We start from the raw sequence: 26,519 nt of genomic DNA, 5'->3' as shown, positions 1-26,519 counted from the left end.
GAGAAAACCCACTTGCTTATCAAGTTTATTCATGTAATTCTTGTGGGATTTTTTTTTTTTTTTTATGTAAACCCCAAACACGAGAAGTATTAGAACCTATAATGCTTAGTACCATGCTTGGGTTGGAGGTTGAGAAGACGAAAGAAGATATTTATTGACATTGGACTTGAATCTCTGTAGACTGTAATTTTCAGAAAATATGTATGAAGGAAGGCTGTTGCAGAAAACGACAGTTGAATGAATAAATAAGGAAGATGAAAAGTGTTGGTTCTGTGAGTTTGAAGTTGGACAGTAAATGGATGTTGGCTGATGGCGGCACGTGTTCAGACTGTTTTGAAAGAGAGAGTGGGAATTATGGAATCCAATTCAGAATAACAGTGCCCATGGAAATATCTGTAGAAGAGGCATGCAGCAGAAATAGTACAATCTATGAGACAATGACTGGAGAGACTCTGTTAGAGAGGACTCATTAATTAACCTAACTACCCTCTTCTGAATGGAATCTAGAAGCCTGAGAGAGGTTCTTGGGGCACCACCCCAGAACTTCTCTCAGATGTGGAAATAATATTCCATGGTACAGCGGATTTGCGATTTATACAGAGTGAACAGCTGTTTGGAAGAAAAGTAACGCCGAGAGAGAGAAAGAGAAAACCAAGTTTTTTAGATGCAGAGGAAGCAATATTTGTAATATGCTTGTGCCAAGAGAGATTAGAAATCAGGGTAATCCCCAAAAGAGATATATCATTTTGCCTAGAAATCGGAGTGTCACCAAAGATAAGCATAGGAGCAGAAGAATCCTTTTTGCGAGATATAAGACAAGACTGAGTTTTAGAAGGATTGAAATCAACTAAGTTATCTTTGCTCCACTGGAGAATTAACAGGAGATCGGCATTTAAGGAATTGGTAGCAGATTTTTGAGAAGTTGAAGCTGATTGAGCAGGGCAAGATTTCTCAAAATGGAAAGTGGAATGCAATGTGCTATCATCGGCAAAACTATGGATAGGATTTCCAGTCAATGGGAGAAGGTCATTAATATACAAGAGGAAAGGAGCGGGGGAAAGAACTGAACCTTGGGAGATACCGACATTAGTGGAGAAGTCAGAAGACAGAGAGCCATCTACCATCACTTTCAGTGAGCGATCAGAGAGAAAACTGGTAACCAATTACAAAAAACAATTGGCAAACCATAAGATATAACCTTGTTTAGAAAACCTTTAGGCCAAACACGATTGAAAGCCTTTGGGATGTCAAGAACAACTGCTTGTGTTGCACCGAAATTTTCCCTTGAATTAATCCATAAATGGATAACATAAGCCAGAATATCACCAGTGAATCAACACTGCGGAATCCATTCTTGCGACCGTTGATCAGACAGAAAGTTTCTAGGTAGTTTAAGAGTTGGCGGTTAATTGATTTCTCCATTACTTTAGAAAGAGTAGAAGTAATTGCAATGGGACGATAATTGGATGGGAGGGATTTGTCACCCTTTTAAGGAACTGGCTGGATATGAGCAAATTTCCAAGCAGAAGGAAAAACACCTTTGGAATAAGAAAGTGAAAAAGGCGGCAAAGAAAAGGAGTAAGTTCAGGAGCAGAGGTTTTGAGAACAAGTGGAGAAATACCATCAGGACCTGTAGCTTTCTTAGAATCGAGATTTGTCAAAATCCTTCTGACATCCTTTTGACGGAAGACCATAGGAGGCATTGAATGGAGTGTGTTGGGAATGGTGGGAGGTGTTTTACGAAGATCATTAATATATCAGTTGGAAGAAAAATGGGATGCTGGCAGGTCAGCTTTATCCTTGGCTGAAGTGACAACAGAACCATCTGGTTTGGACAGATGTGGGAGCAGCGATGGGCAAAAGTTGCGGCCAGTAGCTTTGGCAAGAGACCAGAATGCTTGGGTATTTCTTGTAATGCCAAACAATAAGAGTTTGGGAATAGTCATGAGATAAAGGAACCATTGGAGAAGAGACAATCACCAAGTTGTGATCTGACGTGCCTAAAGGACCTCTCACTTAAACCTTGTGCTTAGAAGGGTTGTTTGTGAGAAAAAGATCATGCGTGTTGGCTTTATGGTTAGGATTGTCTGGTATTCTTGTAGGTAAATGAACAATCTGTACAAAGTCATTAGTCGAGTCCAGCTGGTCGAGATGCAAAAGCCTCAGCATCTTGACCAGCTGGATTGGTGTGACTAGAAAACGGGAGCCAGCTGGAGTTGTGAACATTAAAATCACCAAGGAAAATTACCTCATTGTTAGGATTGTTGAACTGGAGAAAGTCAAGTTGCAAAGAGAGGAAGTCAAAGAGCTCCATGTGATTAGTGGAGTAGGGAGAACGGTAGAGACAACAGATGAATTTGACACAATGTGGTACAGAGATTTTAAGCCAGAGAAGGTTGAAAAGAGGAGATTCCAAATTACCAAGTCTCTGAAAGGGAATATCGGAACGGATATATGCACAAGTATCATCTTTGAGGCGAAAGGAATCATACAGCGAGTAGTTTGGGCACCTGAGATGAGCAGTATTTGAATCAACCGATAACTGTGATTTTGTCAGAAAAAGTACATGGGGTTTGGCAGACTGCAAGTGGAAATGGACATTGTTCAGATTAGAATTCAGACCACGTATATTTCTGAAATGAAGTAGGAAGTGTTTGGGAGGATATGTGGCGGTCATTCCCTGACCTTTCCGCATCCTCCATATTTGGTGGTCACGGGTTCGAACCCTGGACTATTCAAGAAGCATGTGCTACGTACTGCTCCTGCCCACCTGGCTACGGAGGCACCCCCGATAACTGAGATTCTGTCAGAAAAAGTACATGGGATTTGGCAGACTGTAAGTGGAAATGGACATTGCTGAGATTAAAATTGAGGCCACATATATTTGTGAAATGAACTAGGAACTGTTTGCAAGGTTTAGATCTTTTCGCAGATAAGTTCTATTAGTTTGACAATTCATGGTGTATTCAATAGTAAGAAAAAGTGGGTGGGACATGCTGTATGAAGTAATGAAATTTTTGGATATGGTGTACACGTGGTAAGAATATACCCAGAACCTTGACATAACGTGGCCTCGACAATGGCCCCCGCATACACACTACTTGGACTCTCTCCAGTCACTATCTGACAGAGTAGAAGTAGCATAGCAAGATTATACACTAGCTAATCCAGAATCCTCCTAGAGAGTTACCAATAGGTTCGGTTCGGTCTACTAACCAGTGGCCAGCCTTCAAACATCATTTTAGAGCTGTACCCTCAGAATGTAAGGAAGATTGGATTTCGCCACGATGTTCATCATCACCTCAAAAGTCATCAATCGTACTGCATGATGGAAGAGATGGGGAAGGGTTGACCAGAACTTAGCTCTGGAGACTAAACGTGGGTTCCACCTACAAGCCTCCAATAAGCAAAGTGGTGGTATTGCACCTGTTGATGAGAGACATCTACCTCCTAACACTACCTGGTAACACAGAGGGGTGGCATTCCTCCATGTGGTAGAGGAATGCACCACACCTCGATCCTTGCTTACGTTGGTTCACACCTGAGTGGTCACCCACCGTGTGCTTGTGCATGGAGGTTATACCCAGGATTACTAACAGTCCTACCATCGTGATAGTATTGTTAGTTGTAATTGAGACCAACTGATGAGAGCCATATATTATGCACTTTAATGCTAATAAATCACCCAACTTTCCACTCACTTTAAAGTATGAGTTAGTCAATACATGAAGCACACTATGGATATAATTTACAGTTGCCAAAACAACAGCACTTGATGAAGCATGAAACTGGCAGAGTAAATTTAAAATTACTGCTTTTTTTTTTTTTTTTTTTTTTTAATTTTAAAAAGTACTGTACCAGATTTTCAAAGATGCTGGATTAGTAATATTTTAGGTCTGAAAACTTCAGACTATGACACAGTTTGGTGCAAATACATTATTTATACTTAGGTAAACTTTAACACATCTCAAGTTTTCATGTTAGACATTATTACATCTCATAAAGTGAATTCACAACAAGTTTTCTATCTCTTATACTTTGAGTAAGTAATACTTCCCCAATAGAGTAGTCTACTGTTACCTTTCAATTGAGTACCACCACCACCCATGCAGAACCATTTTAGGGCTACTTGATATTTATGAGTATGAGAGATGCCAAAAGGTGTACATCCTAGACATAGTAAAATTTTATGGCTGAAAGTGTCAAACTATTAAAAAAAAATTAAATTGCTGCATTTATAAGATATACTGCATTTTGTTAATTTATTTGAATAATAATAGTTGCAAGCCGTTTCTTTTCTGCAACTTATATGCCTTTTCAATTAGAATCATTCAGAACAAAATAGGTCATCCAAACTGAAATGTTTCGATGGTTATCAACCATGATAGTCAAATTGTATCTATCATGGTAGTCAAATCTACAAAGTTTCCTTTTGTAGATTAGACCATTACTCGGTTTTTCCAATTGTAGCTGGACAAAATTTTTTAAGTTAATGAAAACTAGAAAGAGAAGTTACATAACAACAGAATACAGCACTTTGGCCTGGTGAGTGTTATTGTGGTGGTAAATCTTAATGGATGGGGTAGGTGCAGAAACAAAATTATATGATCTTTGACAACCATACCAAATCATCTGTTGGGTTCACCAGGCTGCTCTCCTCCCATTGTGCAACTTGGTGGTATGTTAATTTCACCACTCTGTGGGTGGCCAACAGGGCTTTTGTGTGCCAAAGCAGTCTGGATTAAGCTGACAAACACTATAAAAGAGGATACATTAAGAATAGGTGCATGTAGACTTGCATGTACACCAATGCTAGAAGTATAGTAAATATATTAAAGGAGGCACCAAAGGAAGTAAGCAAACCCTTAGCCATAATTATGAGAGCTTCCTTGTACTCAGGGGGAGGTACCCATAGACTGGAGATGTGCAAATGTGACCCCAATTCACAAAGGAGGATCAAAGGCTGACACAAGTAATTATAGACCTGTGAGTTTAACTTCTGTTCCAGGAAAATTAATGGAGGCACTGGTTAAAGAAGCACTGCAGGATCATCTAGACAAGACTTCAGTTATAGCTCGGATTCAGCATGGTTTTGTTAAGGGAAAGTCTTGCCTGACCAATACTATGATGCAGTCACAAAAGAACTGGATGCAGGGAATAACTTTGATATTATATACTTGGATCTTAGAAAGGCTTTTGATACTGTTGCACATGGAAGACTGCTGCACAAATTGGAGCAGTGTGGCATTGGATACAAATTGCTGCTATGGATAAAGGGCTGGTTGAGGATGAGAAGACAGAGTGGTAATCAATGGACACTGCTCATCGTGGACTAATGTAATTAGTGTTCAGTTCCTCAGGGTTCAGTGTTGGGTCCATTATTGTTTTCTGTATTTATAAATAATATTGATGATGGTATATCAAGCTTAATGTCCAAGTTTGCAGACAATACAAAGGTTGGCAGGGTTGCTAAGGACACTACTGATGCTATGCTAGTGCAACAGGATCTGGAAAGGTTGAGCAGATGGGCTGAGAGGTGGCAAATGAAGTTTAACATTGACAAATGTAAAGTACTACACATGGGAAACAGCAACCCCAGAGCAATGTATCAACTCTGTGGTACTACACTGACAGTGGTAGAGAATGAAAGGGACTTGGGGGTGGTTGTGCAGGCAGATATGAAGTTCTCTGAGCAGTGCAGACGGGCTGCAAGAGTAGCTCATGGAGTATTGTCAATGATATACAGGAATTTTTCCAGCAGGGATAAGGAGGTGATTATTCCATTGTATAAGGCAATGGTCAGGCCACACCTAGAGTACTGTATACAGGTCTGGAGGCCTCATTTCAAGAAGGATGTAGAGCTGCTGGAACGAGTACAGAGAAGGGCAACAAGATTAGTGAATGGAACAAAGGGGTGCTCTTACGAAGAAAGGCTTAAGTTTTGCAAATTACAGTGTCTGGAGACTAGGCACCAGCGAGGTGATCTGATAGAGGTGTATAAAGCTTTGAATGGTTTAAGCATGCTCAATGCTGATGGGATTCTTCCTCTAGCTCAGAAAAATCACCTGAGAGGGCATAAATTCAAATTGAGGAAAGACAGATGTAGGATAGACATGCGGAAATTTGCTTTTAGCCAGCGGGTGGTTGGTTGGTGGAACAGACTTCCATCCCTTGTGGTGGAGGTTGATAGCCTAAATAAGTTTAAGGCTCAGCTGGACAGGTATTTTCAACGAACAGAGGGGTGAAGTGGAAGTGGGTTTTTTTTTTTTTTTTTTGGCTGATGCTGCATAAGCTTGCTTTCTTGCATCAAATGCCTCTACTAATGCTAATGCTAACAACAACAAAGACTTCTTTACTTAACTCCAGAACTCTAAACTCCAGAACGAAGGGGATGAATCAGATTGGTCCATTTGATATCAATGGTTCGATTGTTGAGGATTCTGCTCAGGTGGCTGACAAACTGAATAAGTTTTGCATCTACATTCACACATGAGGAATTCTGAAGGGAAGTGGAAGCCAAAAGCTTATCTAACTCTAACAAGGAGTTAGATGATTTTGTAATAACGGAGAGCAAAGTGGATGAAAAATTGTTGAAGTTAAACATAAAAAAATGCACCTGAGGTGGATGGAATCAATCCACTTATATTGAAGGAGGCAGTGAGTAAAGTAAGAAACCCTTAGCCATAATTATGAGAGCATCCTTAGATTCAGGGGAGGTCATCACAGACTGGAGATGTGCAGATGCATCCCCAGTTCCCAAAGGTGGCTCAACTGGTCACACAAATAATTATAGGCCCATTAGTTTAACTTCTATTCTGGGGAAAATAGTGGAGTCACTGGTTAAAGAAATATTGTAAAATCATCTAGACAAGGCTGCAGTAATAATTCAGACACATATGGATTTGTTAAGGGTAAGTCTTGTCTGACCAATTTGATTGGATACTACGATGTGGTCACAAAGGAACTGGATGCAAAAAATAATTTTGATATCATATATGGGTTTCAGGAAAGCTTTTGCTACTGTTGCACATAGAAGACTTCTGTACAAATTTGAGTGATATGGCATTAAGGGCAAGTTGCTACAATGGATAAAAAGATAGTTGAGTGGGAGATGGCAGAAAGTAGTAATAAATGGACACTGCTCTACATGGAATGTTAATAGTGGAGTCCCTCAGAGTTTGGTGCTGGGCTCATTGTTATTCGGGTATTTATCAATGATATGGATGAAGGTATATATCAGGCTTAATGTTCAAGTGTGCAGATGATACAAAGGTTGGCAGGGTTGTTAATGACACCAAAGATAGTATACTACTGCAACAGGATCTAAAAATGTTAGACAGATGGACTGAGAAGTCGCAACTGAAGTTTAACATTGACAAATGCAAAGTACTGCATATGGGTAGCAGTAACCCAAGAGAAACATACTAACTGTTTGGTACTACACTCAGGGAAGTGCAGAATGAAAAAGACCTGGGGGGTAATTGTACAGTCAGATATGAAGTTCTCTGAGCAGTGCAGATGGACTGCTAGAGCAGGAATCTTGTGAATGATATATATTGGAATTTTGCTAGCAGAGACAAGGAGGTGATTATCCCTTTGTATAAGGCAATGGTCAGGCCACACCTTGAGTACTGTATACATGTCTGGAGGCCTCATTTTAGGAATGATGTTGAGTTGCTAGAACACGTACATAGAAGAGCAACAAGATTGGTGAGAGGAACAAAGGGGTGTGCTTTTGAAGAAAGGCTTAAGTTCTGCAAGTTGCAGCGAGGTGATCTGATAGAGGTGTATAACGCCTCGAGTGATTTGAGCAGGCTGAATGCTGACAGAATATTTCCGCTTGCTCAGATTAAGAACCTGAGGGGGCATAGATTCAAATTGAGGAAAGACAGTTGTAAAATAGATGTGCGGAAGTTTGCCTTTAGCCAGCAGGTAATTGATTGCTGGAACAGACTTCCATCTGTTGTTGTGGAAGTTGATAGCTTAAATAAATTTAAGGCTGAACTAGACAAACATTTGGTGTGACCGAATGGGTGAAATGGGAAGGGTTGTTTTTTTTTTTTTTTTGGGCTGATGCTGTATAAGCTTGCTTTCTTGTATCATATGCTTCAACTAATGACCATAGCAACATTCTAATACCACTTACCAAAGATAAAAGATTTGATTTTTAAAGCTTCATTATTTGAAATTATACTTCCACAAAGTTTATTTTTTAAATAATTTAAGATTACCATTTATGTTTAATATATCTTATAATTTCTTCATGTGTAATCTATTTGTATAGGAAAATAAATTAAATAGTGTCCTTGAAGTAATGCTTCTGTATGCTGAAAATTTAAAGAAGAGGTATGAAAAAGAGCATAATGAATTAGAAGAAGCTCACCAATTATTGATAGAGACACAGGCACTTCATAATAAAAGTAAAGAAGCAAATGCTGTAAATGGTGACATGAGGTTGTCCTTAAAATCAGCAAATGATACATGTGGAATAGCTAAATCTGTAAGTAATCTCTGCTGCTTAAATATCACTTTGCATATAAAATAGAAACAAAGTATCTAACAATCTTTAAACATTAAACCAAAATCGGTGCCAACCTTTTTTTTTTTTTTTTTTTTTTAATTAACTCAAGAATATAAAAAAGAGCAATATAAAGATAGAACCAGAAACTTAATATCATCAAAACTTATGTTTTCATGCAATTTATTTAATTTTCTAATATTTCACTGCACAGATGAATTTTGAGCTCCAGGGAATGGATAGTTTTTTGTAAAATTTTGCTGTCTTTTTTGAAGTAATTAACAAGTTGTGTTCAATAAATAGTTTAATAGTCTTAATCATTAGCTTATTTTTAAATTTAGCAAGATTTTATAAGTCACGACTTAATATTGTTAGGTGTTTTGTATTGGTGATTTGGGGTGATTTGGTGATTTTGTCGCATGTAACAAGTAGTGTAGTGTATGGTAGTGGAATAGTAGGGTTTAATTGTGATAAGTAGCTCAATGGTCTAATAATGTAGATTGACATGTATTTTTTGTTTTAGCTAAGAAATATATTATTTTTAATAAGGCTATAATATTTTTTGTTTTAGCTAAGAAATATATTATTTTTAATAAGGCTATAATATTTTTTGTTTTAGCTAAGAAATACTGTATATTATTTTTAATAAGGCTATAACTAATTTAAACTCAATGAACATAATACTATATTATTGTATAGCATAATACTATATTATTGTATTATATATATATATATATATATATATATATATAAAGTTAGTATAGTATTGTTAAATTAAATTTAATCAGGAATCTTTACATAGACTAGCACAGCAAAAAACGGGCTCAAAGTAGCAGGAGTTCTGTGGCTTAGGGGAGAAATGAAAGGAAGATGATTCTCCTACAAATCACAGCATAACAAAATCTGCTATTTCTGCAATGTTTGTGGATGTTTCTGAAACAAGACATGATACAGCCAATGCAGGTCTTCCTTTCTGTTTTCCCGGAAGCTAGAGGCCCATAACTGTGGATCTGGTTTTATTTGAAAGAGCTTATTATCTGTTTTATTTTGCCATATAAGTGTCCATTGTTCCTTACATATTCTTTGTATATTAGATTTGTAGTCAGCATATGGAATGAGAGCACATGAATCTGAATTAGAAGGATGTTTGGCGGCATAGTCTGCACATTCATTTCCAGATATCCCAGTGTGGCCTGGGATCCAGCAAAAGATAACTACTAGCTATCTTTTGCTGAGTATGTATCAGCATACTCAGCTCTGAGTATGTATCAACATACATCTTAGTTTTTATTAAATTATTCTTTGGTGAGGAGGTGTTTTGTAGGGCTATATATATTATACTCTTTTTGATGGACAGATTAGCATTAGCATTAGTAGAGGCATATGATGCAAGAAAGCAAGCTTATTCAGCATCAGCCAAAAAAAAAAAAAACACTCTCTCCCATTTCACCCCTCCGTTCGTTCGAAATACCTGTCCAGTTGAGCTTTAAATTTGTTTAGGCTATCAACTTCAACAACAAGTGATGGAAGTCGGTTCCACCAACCAACCACCCGCTGCCAAAGGCAAATTTCCGCACATCTATCCGACATCCGTCCTTCCTCAATTTGAATTTATGCCCTCTGAGGTGATTATTCTGAGAAAGATGAAGAATCCCATTGGCATTGAGCATGCTCAAACCATTCAAAGCCTTATACACCTCTATCAGATCACCTCGCCGGTGCCTAGTCTCCAGACTCTGTAATTTGCAAAACTTAAGCCTTTCTTCGTAAGAGCAACCCTTTGTTCCATTTACTAATCTTGTTGCCCTTCTCTATACCCGTTCCAGCAGCTCTACATCCTTCTTGAAATGAGGCCTCCAGACCTGTATACAGTACTCAAGATGTGGCCTAACCATTGCCTTATACAAGGGAATAATCACCTCCTTATCCCTGCTAGAAAAATTCCTGTATATCATTGACAAGACACCATGAGCTACTCTTGCAGCTCGTCTGCACTGCTCAGAGAACTTCATATCTGCCTGCACAATTACCCCCAGGTCCTTTTCATTCTCCACCACTGTCAGTGTAGTACCGCAGAGTTGATACATTGCTCTGGGGTTACTGTTACCCATATGTAGTACTTTACATTTGTCAATGTTAAACTTCATTTGCCACCTCTCAGCCCATCTGTTCAACCTTTCCAGATCCTGTTGCAGCAGCATAGCGTCAGTAGTGTCCTTAACGACCCTGCCAACCTTTGTATCATCTGCAAACTTAGACATTAAACTTGATATCCCATCATCAATATCATTCATAAACACCGAAAACAACAATGGACCCAACACTGAACCTTGAGGAACTCCACTAATAACATTAGTCCACGTTGAGCAGTGTCCATTGATTACCACTCTCTGTCTTCTGCCACTCAACCATCCCCTTATCCATAGCAGCAATTTGCCTCCAATGCAACACTGCTCCAATTTGTGCAGCAGTCTTCCATGTGCAACAGTATCAAAAGCCTTTCTAAGATCCAAATATATAATATCAAAGTTATTCCCTGCATCCAGTTCTTTTGTGACTACATCACAGTATCCAATCAAATTGGTCAGGCAAGACCTGCCCTTAACAAAACCATGCTGCGTCTGAGCTATAACTGAATTCTTGTCTAGATGATCCTGCAGTGCTTCTTTAACCAGTGCCTCCATTAATTTACCTGGAACAGAAGTTAAACTAACAGGTCTATAATTACTTGTGTCAGCCTTTGATCCTCCTTTGTGAATTGGGGTCACATTTGCACATTTCCAGTCTATGCACATTTCCAGTTCCTGAGTCCAAAGAAGCTCTCATAATTATGGCTAGGGGTTTGCATACTTCCTTTGCTGCCTCCTTTAATATAACTGGATAGATCCCATCCACCCCAGGTGCCTTTTTTATGTTTATCCTCAACAATCTCTCCTCCACTTTCCTCTCAGTTATTACAAAATCATCCAGCTCACTGCCAATGTTTACTTTACCTACATCATTCTCCTTCCTGAATAACTCCTCATGCGTGAATGTAGATGCAAAATACTCGTTTAGATTGTTAGCCACCTGAGCAGGATCCTCAACTGTTGAACCATCAATATCCAGTGGACCAATCTGATTCATCCCTTTCCTTCTCGAGTTCAAGTATGTAAAGAACTCCTTCCTGTTTTTCTTTGCATCCTTTGCCAAGGATTTTTCGTAGTCTGCCTTTGCCTGCCTAATCTCCTTTGTGACTTGGTTACAGACCAACTTATATCTATCATAGGCTTCCATGTCACCCATTAATTTGTATGTATCCCATGCATTTTTCTTCTCTGCCACATGTCTCATTAGTCCATCTGACATCCATTTAGGCCTAAACCTTGAACAATATTTGTTAGTTGGTATGTAAAGCCTGGTTGCCACCAAGATTAGTTCCTTGAATGCTTCCCATTTTGAGTTTGCTGTTGGTAACATCATCAGTTGGTCCCACTGTATAGAATTTAAATACTGTCTCAGACCATCATAGTCGCCTTTACGAAAACAAAAACCCTTCCCTTTACCTCTGATGGTAGTTACCTCCTTGAGTAAATCCCACTTCAACACACTGTGATCACTGCCACCTAGTGGTTCATTTATCTGCAGGTTCTTAATGAATGAAGAATCACTACTGATAATCAGATCAAGAGTATTGCTCCCTCTTGTTGCCTCACGAACATGCTGATGTAGAAAACAATCATCCAATAAATCCACAAAAGCCTTGCTAGTGTGCGAGTGACCAACCCACAAATTCCAGTCAATATCTGGGAAATTAAAATCCCCCATTATAAGACTCTCTGATTTACTGGCCCACTCTATTTCCCTGTACAATATATTATTATACTCATCAGAGTCATTAGGCCTATAGCACACTCCTACTCTCAATTTTGATTTCCCTATGCTTATGTCACACCAAACTGACTCGACACTGCCCTGTCCATCGATGTCAACTGGCTTCACTTCCTTTGACTTTATGTGTTTCTTAATTAATAGCATAACCCCTCCTCCCCTCCTGTCCTGTCTATCCTTTCTATATACATTGTATTCCCCAAATTCCAGTTCCGCATTACTTATATCTGTGTGACACCACGTCTCTGATATTCCAACAATATCTGCCTTTGATGTTTTGAGCAATACCTCAAATTCATCAAATTTATTTACCAAACTCCTAGCATTGGTGTACACGCAGGTATACATGCACCTGTTTCTATTCTTAGCTACCCTAACACAACCCATGTGTTTACTTGTAACGCAATGACTACCAGCAGTCTCTGAAATATCCTGCATCTTGTTTTTCAGACTTCTGCTCATTTGAATAGAAGCAGTGCAAGAATCACTTCCACCTCTGCCAGTGGCTACTGTTAATCTATTAGTCCTTGTATCCCCCCCAACTAGCAGTTTTCCGACCCACCTAACACTGCCTCGACAGTATCAGCAAAAATTCTTGCACCCTTTCTATTTAAGTGTATCCCATCCCTGTAGAAGCAATCTCTCCTGTTAACAAGTACAGTCCAGGCTGAAAAAAATTCTACCCCTTGAGCCTTGCACAATCCCTCCAGGGCCGAATTGATCGACAAGGCTCTCATCATATACTCCCTCCTATCGTGTCTGGGCAGAATTGCAGACACTTTCAAGTTCAACCCTAATTCACGGCTTTTTTTCAACAGTAACCTGTACTTGCTAAGTAATTCCGCCGGTCTCCTACTCTTAATATCATTAGTGCCAACGTGTACAACTATATCACCTTTTGTGCCCTTAAAAGATGATATCCGCTCTTCAACGTCATCAACCTTTGCCCCTGGCAGACATACCCTGGTCCTATTCCACCTATCCTTTTTACAAAGCATGTTCCCCGTTTCCCTGACAATAGAGTCACCAACAACTACTAGTTCCTGTGGGACCAGCGCATTCTGCCTACGGGGCTGCCCCTGTGTTGCCTGATGACCATGTGCAAGCTCTGGCGTTGATGTGGGCAGCTGAGAGCTTGATGGGCCCCTCAATTTATTTCCTTCGAGGGCATCCACCCTGTCCTTCAAGGTCTCATAAAGGCCCATAACAACGCTGAGTTGTTGCCTGAATTCCTTGCACTCCTTACATCGTGCACACACAAAGACATCCCCCTTGGCAGTATCATGTCCCATACCCGACTGTTCCGCAAACATCATGCAAACAGTGCATTTTAATAGACTGTGATTCAGAGGGCAACTGCCCCCCCTCAGTTCTCCCTGAACCACAGCACTCCCATTAGCTTGAGCCTTTTGCTTTGCTGCTCTGGTCAGAGTCATGATTCCAATTTAATTCAATAAAATTTAAAACAAAAATTAAATCCTTAAGTTATATCCCAAAACAGTTATGTTATATATATATATATATTTTTTTTTTTTTTTTTTTTTTCGGTATCTAGTGTTCCCTTTATACAACTTCCGTATCACGTGTACCACTATAGTTATGTATTAATTATTTGTTACGATTAAGTCGTTATATATATTTATAGAGTTAAAAATACAATTTAATTGACAATAAAGTTTATCAAGATTAATAGATTTACTGATTAATTGACAATATTATATTATGCAGTATACTACACTAAGCTTATGCTATCGTGTAAAAATGGCGGGAATTCACGAACGGTATTTCTACGGACTCGTAAGTATTGATTAGCTTCGATGGAGAATATTTCATAGGGCAAGCTTGATGGCAAATAACTCAGCTGTATAACTGCTACATTTGGTGGGAAGTGATACAGAGATGATGTTAAAAGGGAAAACTGCTGCAGCACCTACTCCACTATCAGACTTTGATCCTTCGGTATATATTTTTGTAAAAAGAGGATAATTCTCTGTGTGAGCAGTATGGAGTTGTTGTATATTGATATTTGCCAGGGAATGCTTCCCCCAGTTTAGGAAGTAATTGTCACAGGATGGTTTAATATAGGCCCATGGGGCAACTGAAGGTTGGATCTTGGAGGACTTTTTCAAGATGTACATTCCAAGTTTCTGATAGTGCTTGTAACCTGATACCAGTAGGCTGAACTGCACTGGGTTTATTTATAAAGAAAATTTTAAACTGTGGATCACTAAGTATAGGCCAAATTGGATGGGTAGGCATGCTTCGAATTTTAGCTGCATAATTCAGAAGTAACACCTTTCTTCTGAGACAGAGTGGAACTTCATGGGCTTCAATATAAAGGCTTTGTACTGGTGATGTCCTATATACTCCTGTTGCAATCCTGAGGGCAGAATGTTGAATAGGTGAAGGCATGTAAGCATGCTTTCCCTGGCAGAGTCATAGACTGGGGCACCATAATCAAGACGAGACCTAACTAGAGTTCTATACAATTGAAGCAGGATATAGCGATCTGCACCCCATGCTGTCAAAGAAAGAACTCTAAGTATGTTAATTTTTTTCTGGCAAGTAGTCCGCAGATATTTGACATGTAGTAAGAAATTAAGCTTACTATCAAAAATCAGGCTGAGGAGGCAAATACTTTTCATGACTAATATAGGATGATTCGTTAAGTGAAGCTCTGGTTCAGGATGCACCTTTCGTTTGTTACAAAAATGAATGAATGACACTAGATTTCTGATGTGATAGTCGGTATCCATTCTGTGTCATCCATAGTTCAATATTGTTAAGAGAGATTTGTAGTTGCCTTTTGATGAAGTTCATATTCTGTGAACTGCAGGAAACAGTCAGGTCATCGGCATAGAGATATGTGTGTACAGGGTCGGGTATGCATTTGGTTATGTTATTTATTCTTATTGCAAATAAGATAGAACTCAGAACTGAGCCTTGTGGGACTCCTTCCTCTTGTATATAGATTTGCAAGAGGACTTGCTGATAGCGGACTTGAAAAGTTCTATGCTGAAGGAAGTTTTGTATGAAATATGGTAAATGGCCTCTGAGGTCAAGGGAATGCAGATCTTTCAAGATGCCAAAACACCAAGTGGTGTCAAAGGCCTTCTCTATGTCAAGGCATACCATAACGAGATGCTCGTTTCAGATACGTGCATAACAGATGCCAACTGGATTATGACGTTTAATTATTTCCTAGATGTCATCAATATTGCTACGCAAGCCTCTGCAATTCCACTGGACTACATTGTTCATTGTTTAGATTTAGATGAAGGAGCTGAGTCTGTCTGTTTTTTAAAAGTCTGTTTGATGCGGTCAATTTTAATTTTATCTCTTTTTGAGAAAATTGGTCTCGTGTCTATTTCATCTTCTGGATGGATCTCCAGAATGGTTTCTGTTTCTTCCTGACTGGGGATTTCATTGGTATCCATAAGGACGGAGTCATCTGGCTGTTTGCTAATGGAATCTGGTTTCTCTGTTTGAACGGGTCTTACAGGGGCTGCATGGACAGCAGGTGGTATGGTGACTGGCGTGTTGTTAGCCCTGCTTGGTACAGAAGAGAGCAAGGATCAAGCCCATTCAGAAATGGAGATGTTTGGTGGAATTGATTTGTCAGTTTGAATTGATACTGAATGAAATTTTTTAGAGGCTTTGGAATATGTACGTCTAGGCATCTGTAGTTGCAATTGCTTTCGTGCTTCTGGGAACGAGACTTTTTTTTCTATTTTGTATTTCTGGATTTCTTTCTTGTATTTTCACTGTTCACAATTTTTGGAGAAGGCTGGATGGTTGCCTTTACAGTTGGGACAAAGTGAAGACTGGGCATTACAATCAGCTTGGGTATGCTCTTTCGATCCACAGTTTGGACATACTGGGTCCCCTCGACAGACTGTTTGTGAGTGTCCAAATTTCTGACACTTATAACATCTTATTGGGTTTGGAATATACGGACGAATGCGACAATGCAAATACCCTGCTTTCACTGACGAAGGTAGATGGGTGAGCTGAATGTTAGTATGATGCTCCGAGTTGGAATTAGCTCGCCATCTTTTTTCATCATGATTCTTTTGGCCTGTGTGACTTTCTGATCCTGCAGTTCCTGAACAATTTCTTCCTCTGAGACATTCATTAGGTCCCATTCTGAAATTACGCCTTTGGATGTGTTTAGTGTGGCATATGGGGACAGCTTGACTAGAATTCCACCAAATGAGTTGAGTCTAAGTAGAGACTCAGAGTGTTTAGAGCTTGTGGTCGCTACAAGCAGGTCGCCAGATTTTAGTCGTCTCACCATTTTCGGGGAACCAGCTATGTTCTCAAGACATTTTTGAATGAGAAATAGCAATAGATTGCCTAAGGACTGGTTTGTCAGTGAATGAAGAATCAGAAAACTTGGGTGTTCAATTCGAGGAGTATCCGTCTTCAGTCTCTTTGGATTGGTAGAGCCAATATCAGGTTGATGCAAATCCGTATTATTCGGTATGCAGTCAAATGGTATTTGCAGTCTTAATTGGGGGAAGTTGCCATATTCCATGTTTTGCTCCTTTTGGCCCTGGGGGTTTGCTTTACTTCCCAGGTTTCTGGCCCCGCCACGGGGAAGCAGGAGAAGTGCCACTAGGTGACCAAGCGGCTGAGTTATTTGGTTAGTACTGTTAGAAACAGAAAGGTGGCTTTCCTTTCTGGGCCTTTGCCTACTTCTTATAGTGCAAAAGTGCTGCAGTAATTTATAAATAAAGAAAATGGTAGTTGGAATGAAATATAACTTGTTCAAAGGCTCTTTGGATATAACGCTTTTTGGAACGCACAGAAATCACTTGGTCGCGGAACGCTTGGAACCCGGGGCCATAGGACCAGGGTACATCTGCCAGGGGAGGAAGTAAATGACATTGTAGAGTAGATATAATCTTTTAAGGGCACAAAAGGTAATACTGTTGTACACATTGTCATTAATGACATTAAGAGTAGGAGATCTGCAGACATACTTATCAAGTACAAGGCAGTATAGGGAAAAAGTTGCAACTTTGGATTAAATTTGAAAGTGTCCAATTCTACCCAGACGTGATAGGAGGAAGAACATGTTGAGAGCCTTGTCAATCAATTCAGCCGTGGAGAGAATGTGCAAAGCTCATGGGGTAGAATATTTCTTAGCATGGTCTACAAGTGTTAGCAGGAGAGACTGTTTTTTTACAAGTATGGGATATACTTAAATAGAACGGGTGCAAGAATATTGCTGATGCTTTCACATCAGAGATAGGCAGATGAGAAAATGTTAGCTTGGTGGGTTACATAGACTAATAGATTAACCATAGCTGCAGGTAGAGGTGAAAGTGATTCTTGCACTGCTTCTACCAGAACATCCAGCAGCCTGGGTATTATGGGATTGAAGCCCTGGTTGTCGTAGAACAAGTAAATACATGGGCTGTATTAGGGCAACTAAGAGTAAGAACAGGTGCATACATACTTGCATGTACAATAATGCCAGGAGAATTGTAAATAAATTTGATGAATTTGAAGTACTAATTAAGTGATCAAATTTAGATATTGTAAGAATATCAGAGGAACAGTGTCACTCAGACATAAGCAAAGCTGAATTTAAATATGGGAAGTACAATGTACAGGAATGGTATTTACATTTGAGTAAACCGACAACCAAGATGCCAATAGATGAGATATAGTCTCCTGCCTATATCTCATCTGTTGATTGTTCTGAATTTATGATTGTTGGTTATTCAAACAAACAGTAAAAACATTTAAATATGGGAAGTACAATGTATCCTGTACAATGTACAGGAAGGACACTTACATTTGAGTCAGTTTTAGTAAATTGACAACCAAGATGTTCCCCTAGGCTCTTGTCTATATCTCATCTGTTGATTGTTCTGAATTTATGATTGTTGGTTATCTAAACAAACAATACAAAAATAAACAGACAAGATTCAGACCAAACCAGGTCTATTCAAACATAAACAAATAAAAATAATAAGAGAATCTGAGAGTGACCATTGGCCTAATGGCAGAGATGGGCACTCACACCCCACCACAAGGAGGTTGGTCACCACTGTCTGTTGCTCCCAACTGACTGCAAAACAAACAACATGATATCATTTCCTTGAGCAACCAATCCGGTGCTGAAAAGAAATAATAATAAACATTATCATTGTACTCTTATCAGTCCTATATCTATTAATTCAAATCGCCATTCTGGTTAACTTAAATTCAACTCAACCAGAGAGACAACATCACTGTGTCTCATTTATAGGTGACACCATACATGTTCATATGTTGAAAAAAAATTGACATGGATGGAGGAGAGATATAAAAGGATTGAATATCTGCAAAAAGAGCATAAGGTTTATCTAGTCCACAAAGAAGTGAGAGAACTATGCAACATCAGGAAAGACCGTGCAAGAGACCACATTCTGGATAAAAAGAACAGGGAAATTGTGGAAAAACAACAGGAAAAGGATAGATGGCAAGAATATCTGAGGAAACTATACTGGAAGGACGACAGACAACTAGGAAATGACAATGCCCAAACAGAAGGTGAACATCAGGACTTTCTGATGGAAAAATTGGAGCAAGCAATTAAATTAATGAAAAATAACAAAGCAACTGGCATTGATAACATCCCAACCGAAATGCTCAAATGCCTCGGAGCAAGAAGAAAACAACAGCTCCTCAATACTTTCAATAATATCCTAAAGGGAAGGAAACTACCCCTTGAATTTCTGAGATCCATCTTTATTCCCATACCAAAAAATATAAGCTCTATGCTGAAACCATTATAGATTTAATACAAGATTCTAAAGAAGGAATTACTGTTAATGGTTCAGTTATCAGTAACCTGCGATACACAGATGATACTGTTTCATTGCAACCTCAGAAGAAAAGCTACAAACATCCTCAACAAAGTGATAACAGCCAGTGAGCAGATAGGCTTAACAATTAATGCCAAAGATCAAAACTATGGTCATAAGCAAACACCTTGCTTGGAATCAAAATACGCTGTGGCAACTCTCCCATCGAACAAGTGAGTAGCTTTAAATACCTAGGGATGATCTTTACAAATAATAATGACCAAGGCACAGAAATTAGAAGCAGAATTGGTATGGCCAAAGAGGTATTTAAGAATCTTAAGAACTTCCTCTGTGACACAAAAGTGGATTTCCAGAAAAGATATTGAATGGCCAAATGCTTCACATGGAACACTCTCCTATATGGATGTGAGACCTGGGTCATGCAGAAATCAGGAAACTGGAATCCTTCAAGATGTGGTCGCTCAGAAGAATGCTCAAAATGCCGTGGACAGATCGCGTCACCAATGAGCGGATCCTTAAGAGGGCAAGAACCACAGGGACATTACTAACTACAATTTCAAAGAGAAAGACTGCCTACCTTGGGCATATTATAACAGGCCCACAATATGACTTGCAGAGACTAATCCTGCAATGGAAAATTAAAGGCAAAAGAGCAAAAAGAAGACAAAGAAAAAAGTGGCTTGATAGCATCAAAGAATGGACAGGGGGTCTTACAACACAAGAACTATTTCACAAAGCAAGAGACAGAATTGGCTGGAAAATGTTGGTCTACAACGTTCAAATTGAATACAGAACCTGAAGATGATGCATTCGGGCATGCGCTGATGAAGTGGTCGCCTGATTTGTCCCTTCAAAGTTACGTTCCGGACGGCAAATAGATTTATGCTGCTATGCAGTGTGAGTGTGTACTCATATTTAAGGATGCATGCAGGCTTGAATCACCCTCTGAAAACATGCCATTTAGAAAAAATTAATTTTCAAAACCCTGCTCTCATCCTGATGGGACATCATTTAGGGGCGGCATTTCATCAGCTATTTTGACATTGTCGCCATTTTGACATCCGAGCTAGCCTTGGGTGTTGAAATAGCTTGGCATGGAACTGATATGAGCTGTCAGTGGTGCCCCTCTGATACCAGTGCACTTGGCACCTGCCCCAATGCCAAGGCATTCTTACGCTACTGCCATATGGTCTCAGAGAAATTATAAGTTTGCAGGACTATCTTGTCCTGTCTTTTGTGGCCAGCAGGATTTCCTCTGCTTAGATAATATAATTGTCTTAATATTTATAGTAAAACAAATCTTGCCATTGCAATAAGTTGCTCTAGTATTGCACTATTTTCATATAGATGGCCTTGCTGGAAAGATAATTGGGAAATTTAAAACAACAACGAGACACTGCTATAACAGATGTTCTTCAAGATGTACTGTATAAATTTATTGAGAATTTTCCCAATTGCAACAGAAAATAATTTCTCTGAAATAAATCGTAATGAGACCATTGTGGAATGGGAATCAATGAAGAAAATGTACCAGTCCCTTCTTCCACTCCCACCACTAGCCTGTGCCAAGCACTCAACTCGACGGTAGTGTGATTAGAGCATGTGACACATATTTTCATGACCAGTACGATATCTCGAGTTATAGTGAACTGATTTACAAAATTCAAATGCCATTCATTTGAATTTCATTGAACTGCATTAGAAAAACACAAACATAATTTTCAAAAATAAAATTTGAGTGTTCAACAATGCCAAAAATCAAGTGCAGAGCATTCTCAAGAGTATCAGCAAGAAGGAAAATGACAAGACATAAGAAAATAAAGAAAAAGTTAGCAATGGGTGTGTGAGAACAAAAAAGACTGTTGAGATTGCATAAAAGACAAACAGAAAATCAAGCTTTGGATTTAGCAGTGTCTTCAACCAGCAATGCCACTTCATCTAACAATGATGTACCCAAAGTGACTATTAATTATGTATGAAGAACGTTTCTCCAATTGTGGAGCAGATGAGTTTAAATGATCAAGCTCCTTTTCCTTATGCACATAAAAATGTGCATCCAACCGATTTTATTGGCCCTGAGTCAAGAACACTGTAGGTTTACCGAGCTGTCTAATCATAGCAAATAGATGGTGCTTACATTAAGAACAGTAGTAGGTCAAGTTTGGAATTGTCCTTAGGAAGGTTGCTGTTCAAGTTCATTACAATCACAATTATACATCTCTTACTTTAGCTATCATAAATCCATTGTATCTTGTCTTCCAGCTGAAATTATGGAAATTTGTAAATGATCAATAAAATATTTACAATACAAAACCTCTTTTATTTTGTAATCAATATATACAAACCAAAATACCTAAAAGAAACGCAAAGGATGTTTCACATAAAACCATCTACTGCACGCTCGGCATGCGCCATATTTTTTTATGCATAGTGCATTCTGTTTATTTATGTTGATATTATTGATTGGTGAATTAGTGATTGACAGTTAAATTTTTTACAATAAATAATTAAATACATTCATCACAAAGCAGGTTAGACAAAGACAAACGCCATCATAAAAACAAATGCCTTAGAAGTTCAGAAAAGAGAAAACCTAAGAAAGAGAAGAATAAACATATTAAAATATCATGTAAAATATCAATTTTTTAAATTTAAATCTAGTGAAGTATCATGTGTATAAGTATAAATGAAGACATTGGTGACTAATTAGTGGGAACTCATAATATTAACAAAGTAGGACAGATTGAACATGAAGACAGCAGAGAGTGAAAATGGTGAAAACTCATTTTTAGCAATACCAGAAAATAGTGACATTAATATCAGAAATAGTGAAAGTTATGCATTTATTACAGAAGTGTCTGACAAAATTAAATCTTAATCTTGCAGAACAGGAGCCACTTACTAGTGACATTAAAATTATTATTATTGTTAGCTAACCCCGCGAATTCAGCCTGTTCATAAATTTCCTAAAGATCCCAAGCAGAAAAACAGGTGTTTTTACTATTATACTATTATTCAGTAATTAAAGTAGGAATAAAAATAAAATGTATGTGACTGTGTTACTCTTTGCAGTGCTAGATGTAGTATATTGTCAGCCATGCTGGTTATTTTCAATAAAAAAAGATACTGCATGGGTTACTGCTCAACAAATTGGAGCAATGTGGCATTAAGGTCAAGTACTGCTATGGATAAAGGTATAGTTGAGAAGACAGAGTGATTATCAATGGGCACTGCATGTCATGGACTAATGTTATTAGTGGAGTCTCCAAGGATTCATTGTTGGACCCAATATTGTTTTCAATATTTATTACATATTGGTAAATGTATATCAGGCTTAATATCTAGGTTTGTAGATGTTACAAAGGTTGACATGAGGTTAATGACAGTAATCAAGGTATGCTACTGCAACAAGATTTTAAAAAATTTAGGCTGATGAGCTGAGATATGACAGTTGAAGTTTAACATTGGCAAATGCAAGGTGCTGCATATGGGTAGCAGTAATCCCAGATTAACATACTGACTGTGTGGAACTACACTCAGCATAGTGGAAAATGAAAAAGACCTGCACATTTACCCTGATGGGGTAAATGTGCAGTCAGATATGAAATTCTCATATCGTGCAGTAAGATATGAAATTCTTATATTTGACTGCACATTATTATATCTGAATTCTCAAATCAATACGACTGTAGTACCAACTGTGTGGTACTACACTTAGGGTGGTAGAAAATGAAAAAGACCTGGGATTAATTGTGCAGTCAGATAAGAAGTTTTCTGAGCAATGCAGACAGGTCATGGAGTTTTGTCAATGATATACAGGAATTTTGCTAGCAGGGAAAAGAAGGTGATTATTCCTTTGTCTAGGCAATGGTCAGGCCACTCCTTGAGTAAGGCGTACAGGTCTGGAGGCATCATTTTAGGAAGGATGTACATTTACTTGAGCGTGTCCAGAGAAGGGCAACAAGATTGGTGAGGGAAATGAAGGATGCTCTTACCAAGAGAGGCTTAATTTCTACAAATTGCAGCAGCTGAGACTAAGCACCTGCGAGATGATCGGATTGAGGTGTATAAGGCCTTGAATGGGTTGAGCATGCTGAATTCTTCCAGTTGCTCAGATTATGAACCTAAGGGGCATAAATTCAAATTGAGGAAAGACAGTTGTAGAATAGATGTGCAGAAATTTGTATTTAGCCAGCAGGTTGTTAATTCCTGGAACAAACTTCCATCTGTCTTGGAAGTTTTTAGCTTAAATAAATTCAAGGAGGAACTGGACAAACAGAGGGAATGGTTGTGTCAATTTTTTTTTTTTTTTGCTTGCTTTCTTGCATCACATGTCTCTATTATATTACTATTCTCTGAGTAGTGCAGACAGGTGTCAAGACACTTCATAGAGTTTTGTCAATGATACACTGGAACTTTACAAGAAGGGATAAGGAGATCATTATCTCTTATTACAAGGCTGTGGTTAGGCTGCATCTTGAGGCAAAGGATGTAAAGAAAAACAGCAAAGAGTTCTTTACTTATGTAAACTTTAGAAGGAAAGGAATGAATCAGATTGGACCACTTAACACAGATAGGTTTACTATTGATGATCATGCTCAGGTAGCTGATAAGCTGAATGAGTATTTTGCATCTATATTCACACATGAGGAGTTATTCAATGAGGGGAGTGCCAGACGTTTATCAAACTCTAACAGGGAGCTAAGTGATTTTGTAATAATCGAGAGCAAAGTCAAAGAGAAATTGTTCAAGTTAGACATAAAAAAGGCACCCGGGGTGGACAGGATTTATCCAGTTATATTAAAGGAGGCAGCAAAAGGAAGCAAGCAAACCCTCAGCCATAATTATGAGAGCATCCTTGGGCTCAGGAGAGGTCCCCGTGCACTGGGGGTGTGCAAATGTATCACTAATTCACAAAGCGGGTTCAAAGATGCTGCACATGGGTAGCAATAATTGAAGAGAAATGTACCAACTGTGTGGTACTACACTCAGGGAAATGGAAAGTGAAAAAGACCTGACCTGGGGTTAATTGAGCCGTCAAATATGAAGTTTGCTGACCAGTGCAGACGGGCTGCCAGGGCAGGTCGTGGAGTCTTGTCAATGATATATAGGAATTTTCATAGCAGGGACAGGGAGGTGATTATCCCGTTATACTAGGCAATGGTCAGGTTACACCTGTGTACAGGTCTGGAGGCATAATTTTAGGAAGGATGTTGAGTTGCTAGAACGAGCACAAAGAAGGACATCAAAATTGGTGAGGGGAACAAAGGGGTGATTTTAGCAAGAAATGCTTAAGTTCTGCAAATTGCAGCACCTGGAGAGTAGGCACCTGCAAGGTGTATAAGACCTTGAATGGGTTGAGCAAACCGAATGCTGATGGGATTCTTCCTCTTGCTCAGATTAAGGACCTGAGGGGGCACAGTTTCAAATTGAGAAAAGACAGTTCTAGAATAGATGTGCAGAAATTTGCTTTTAGCCAGCGGGTAGTTGATTGGTGGAATAGACTTCCATCTTTTGTTGTGGAAGTTGATAACTAAATAAATTTAAGGCTGAGCTGGACAGGCATTTGGAACGAATGGAGGGGTGAAATGGGATGGTTTTTTTTTTTTTTTTTTTGACTGATGCTGCATAAGCTTGCTTTCTTGCATCGGATGCCTCTACTAATGCTAATAGGTGACAGAAGTAGCTGTAGACCTGTTAGTATAACTTGGGTTGTTGTTGTTTTGGTTTTTAGGAGCATTAGCAACTAAGGCCATATTGTGCCGGGGATATGCGGTGGTCATTCCCTGACCTTTCCGCATCCTCCGTATTTGGTGGTCACGGGCTTGAACCCCGGTCTAATCAAGAAGCGTGTGCTACGCACTGCTGCTGCTCCCGCCCACCTGGCTACGGAGACACCGTATAACTTGGATTCCAGGGAAAATAATGGAATAGTTAAGACACAGCATGGGTTTGTTAAAGGGAGGTCTTGTCTGACCAATTTGATTGGATACTATGATGTGGTGTCAAAGGAACTGAATGCTAAAATTAATTATGATATCATATACTTGGATTTAAGGAAAGCTTTTGATACTGTTGCACATGGAAGACTGCTGTACAAATTGGAGAGGTATGGCATTAAGGGTAAGTTGCTACAATGGATAAAGGGATGGTTGAGTGAGAGACGACAGAAATTGGCAATCAATGGACACTACTCTTCGTGGACAAATGTTATTAGTGGAGTTCCCTGGGGTTCGGTGATGGGTCCACTGTTGTTTTGTATATTTATCAATGATATTGATGAAGGTGTATCAGGCTTAATTCCAAGTTTGCAGATGATACAAAGGTTGGCAGGGTTGTTAATGTAAAGACAGTATGCTACTCCAACTGGATCTAGATATGTTGGGCAAGTGGGCTGAGAAGTGGCAACTGAAGTTTAACATTTACAAATGCAAAGTACTGCATATGGGTAGCAATAACCCAAGAGAAATGTTCCAACTCTGTGGTACTACACTCAGGGATGTGGAAAGTGAAAAAGTTCTAGGGGTAATTGTGTAGTCAAATATGAAGTTCGCTGAGCAGTGCAGATGGGCTGCCAGGGCAGGTCATCGATTCTTGTCAATTATATATAGGAATTTTGCTAGCAGGAACAGGGAGGTGATTATCCCATTCATTATACAAGGCAATGGTCAGGCCACACCTAGAGTACTGTGTACAGGTCTGGAGGCCTCATTTTAGGAAGAATGTAGGGTCGCTACAACAAGTACAAAGGGTAACGAGATTGGTGAGGGGAAAGGGGTGCTCTTACCAAGAAGGGCTTAAGTTCTGCAAATTGCAGTGCTTGGAGAGTAGGCACTTGGAGATCTGATTGAGGTGTATAAGGGATGAGCAAGCTGAATGCTGGTGGAATTCTTCCTCTTGCTCAGATTAAGAACCTAAGGGGGCATAGATTGAAATTTCGGAAAGACAGTTGTAGAATTGATGTGCGAAAATTTTCCTTTAGCCAGTGGGTAGTTGATTGGTGGAACAGACTTCCATCTTTTGTTGTAGAAGTTGATAGCCTAAATAAATTTAAGGCTGAGCTGGACAAGCATTTGGAACAAATGGAGGGATGAAATGGGAGGGGGTTGGTTTTTTTTTTTGGCTAATGCTACATAAGCTTGCTTTCTTGCATCGTATGTCTCTACTAATACTAATGCTATACTGTATACAAGTCTTGAGGCCTCATTTTAATAAGGATGTAGATCAGCCTGAACAGATGCAAGAATGGAAATGTGATTGGTAAAGGAAAAGTGTGCTCTTAACAAGAAAGGCTATCAGTTCTGCAAATT

At 39.0% G+C, this 26,519-nt stretch overlaps 1 protein-coding gene across 1 annotated transcript in view; it reads left to right on the top strand.

Moving 5' to 3' along the window:
• Positions 1-26,519, top strand: part of LOC150074956 (uncharacterized) — a 735,724-nt gene that overhangs the window by 652,243 nt on the left and 56,962 nt on the right. The window contains exon 20 of the mRNA XM_090389002.1: positions 8,285-8,500. Within this exon, the coding sequence (XP_090245128.1) occupies positions 8,285-8,500 (216 nt within the window). The remainder of the gene's footprint in view (positions 1-8,284; positions 8,501-26,519) is intronic.

The sequence above is a fragment of the Mastigoproctus giganteus genome, chromosome 14 (genome assembly GCF_048544385.1).
Source record: "Mastigoproctus giganteus isolate SK-2022 chromosome 14, ASM4854438v1, whole genome shotgun sequence".
Taxonomy (NCBI): Eukaryota; Metazoa; Arthropoda; class Arachnida; order Uropygi; family Thelyphonidae; genus Mastigoproctus; species Mastigoproctus giganteus.
The sequence above is the reverse complement of the archived record's forward strand: the minus strand, read 5'-3'. Positions and strand labels throughout refer to the sequence as shown.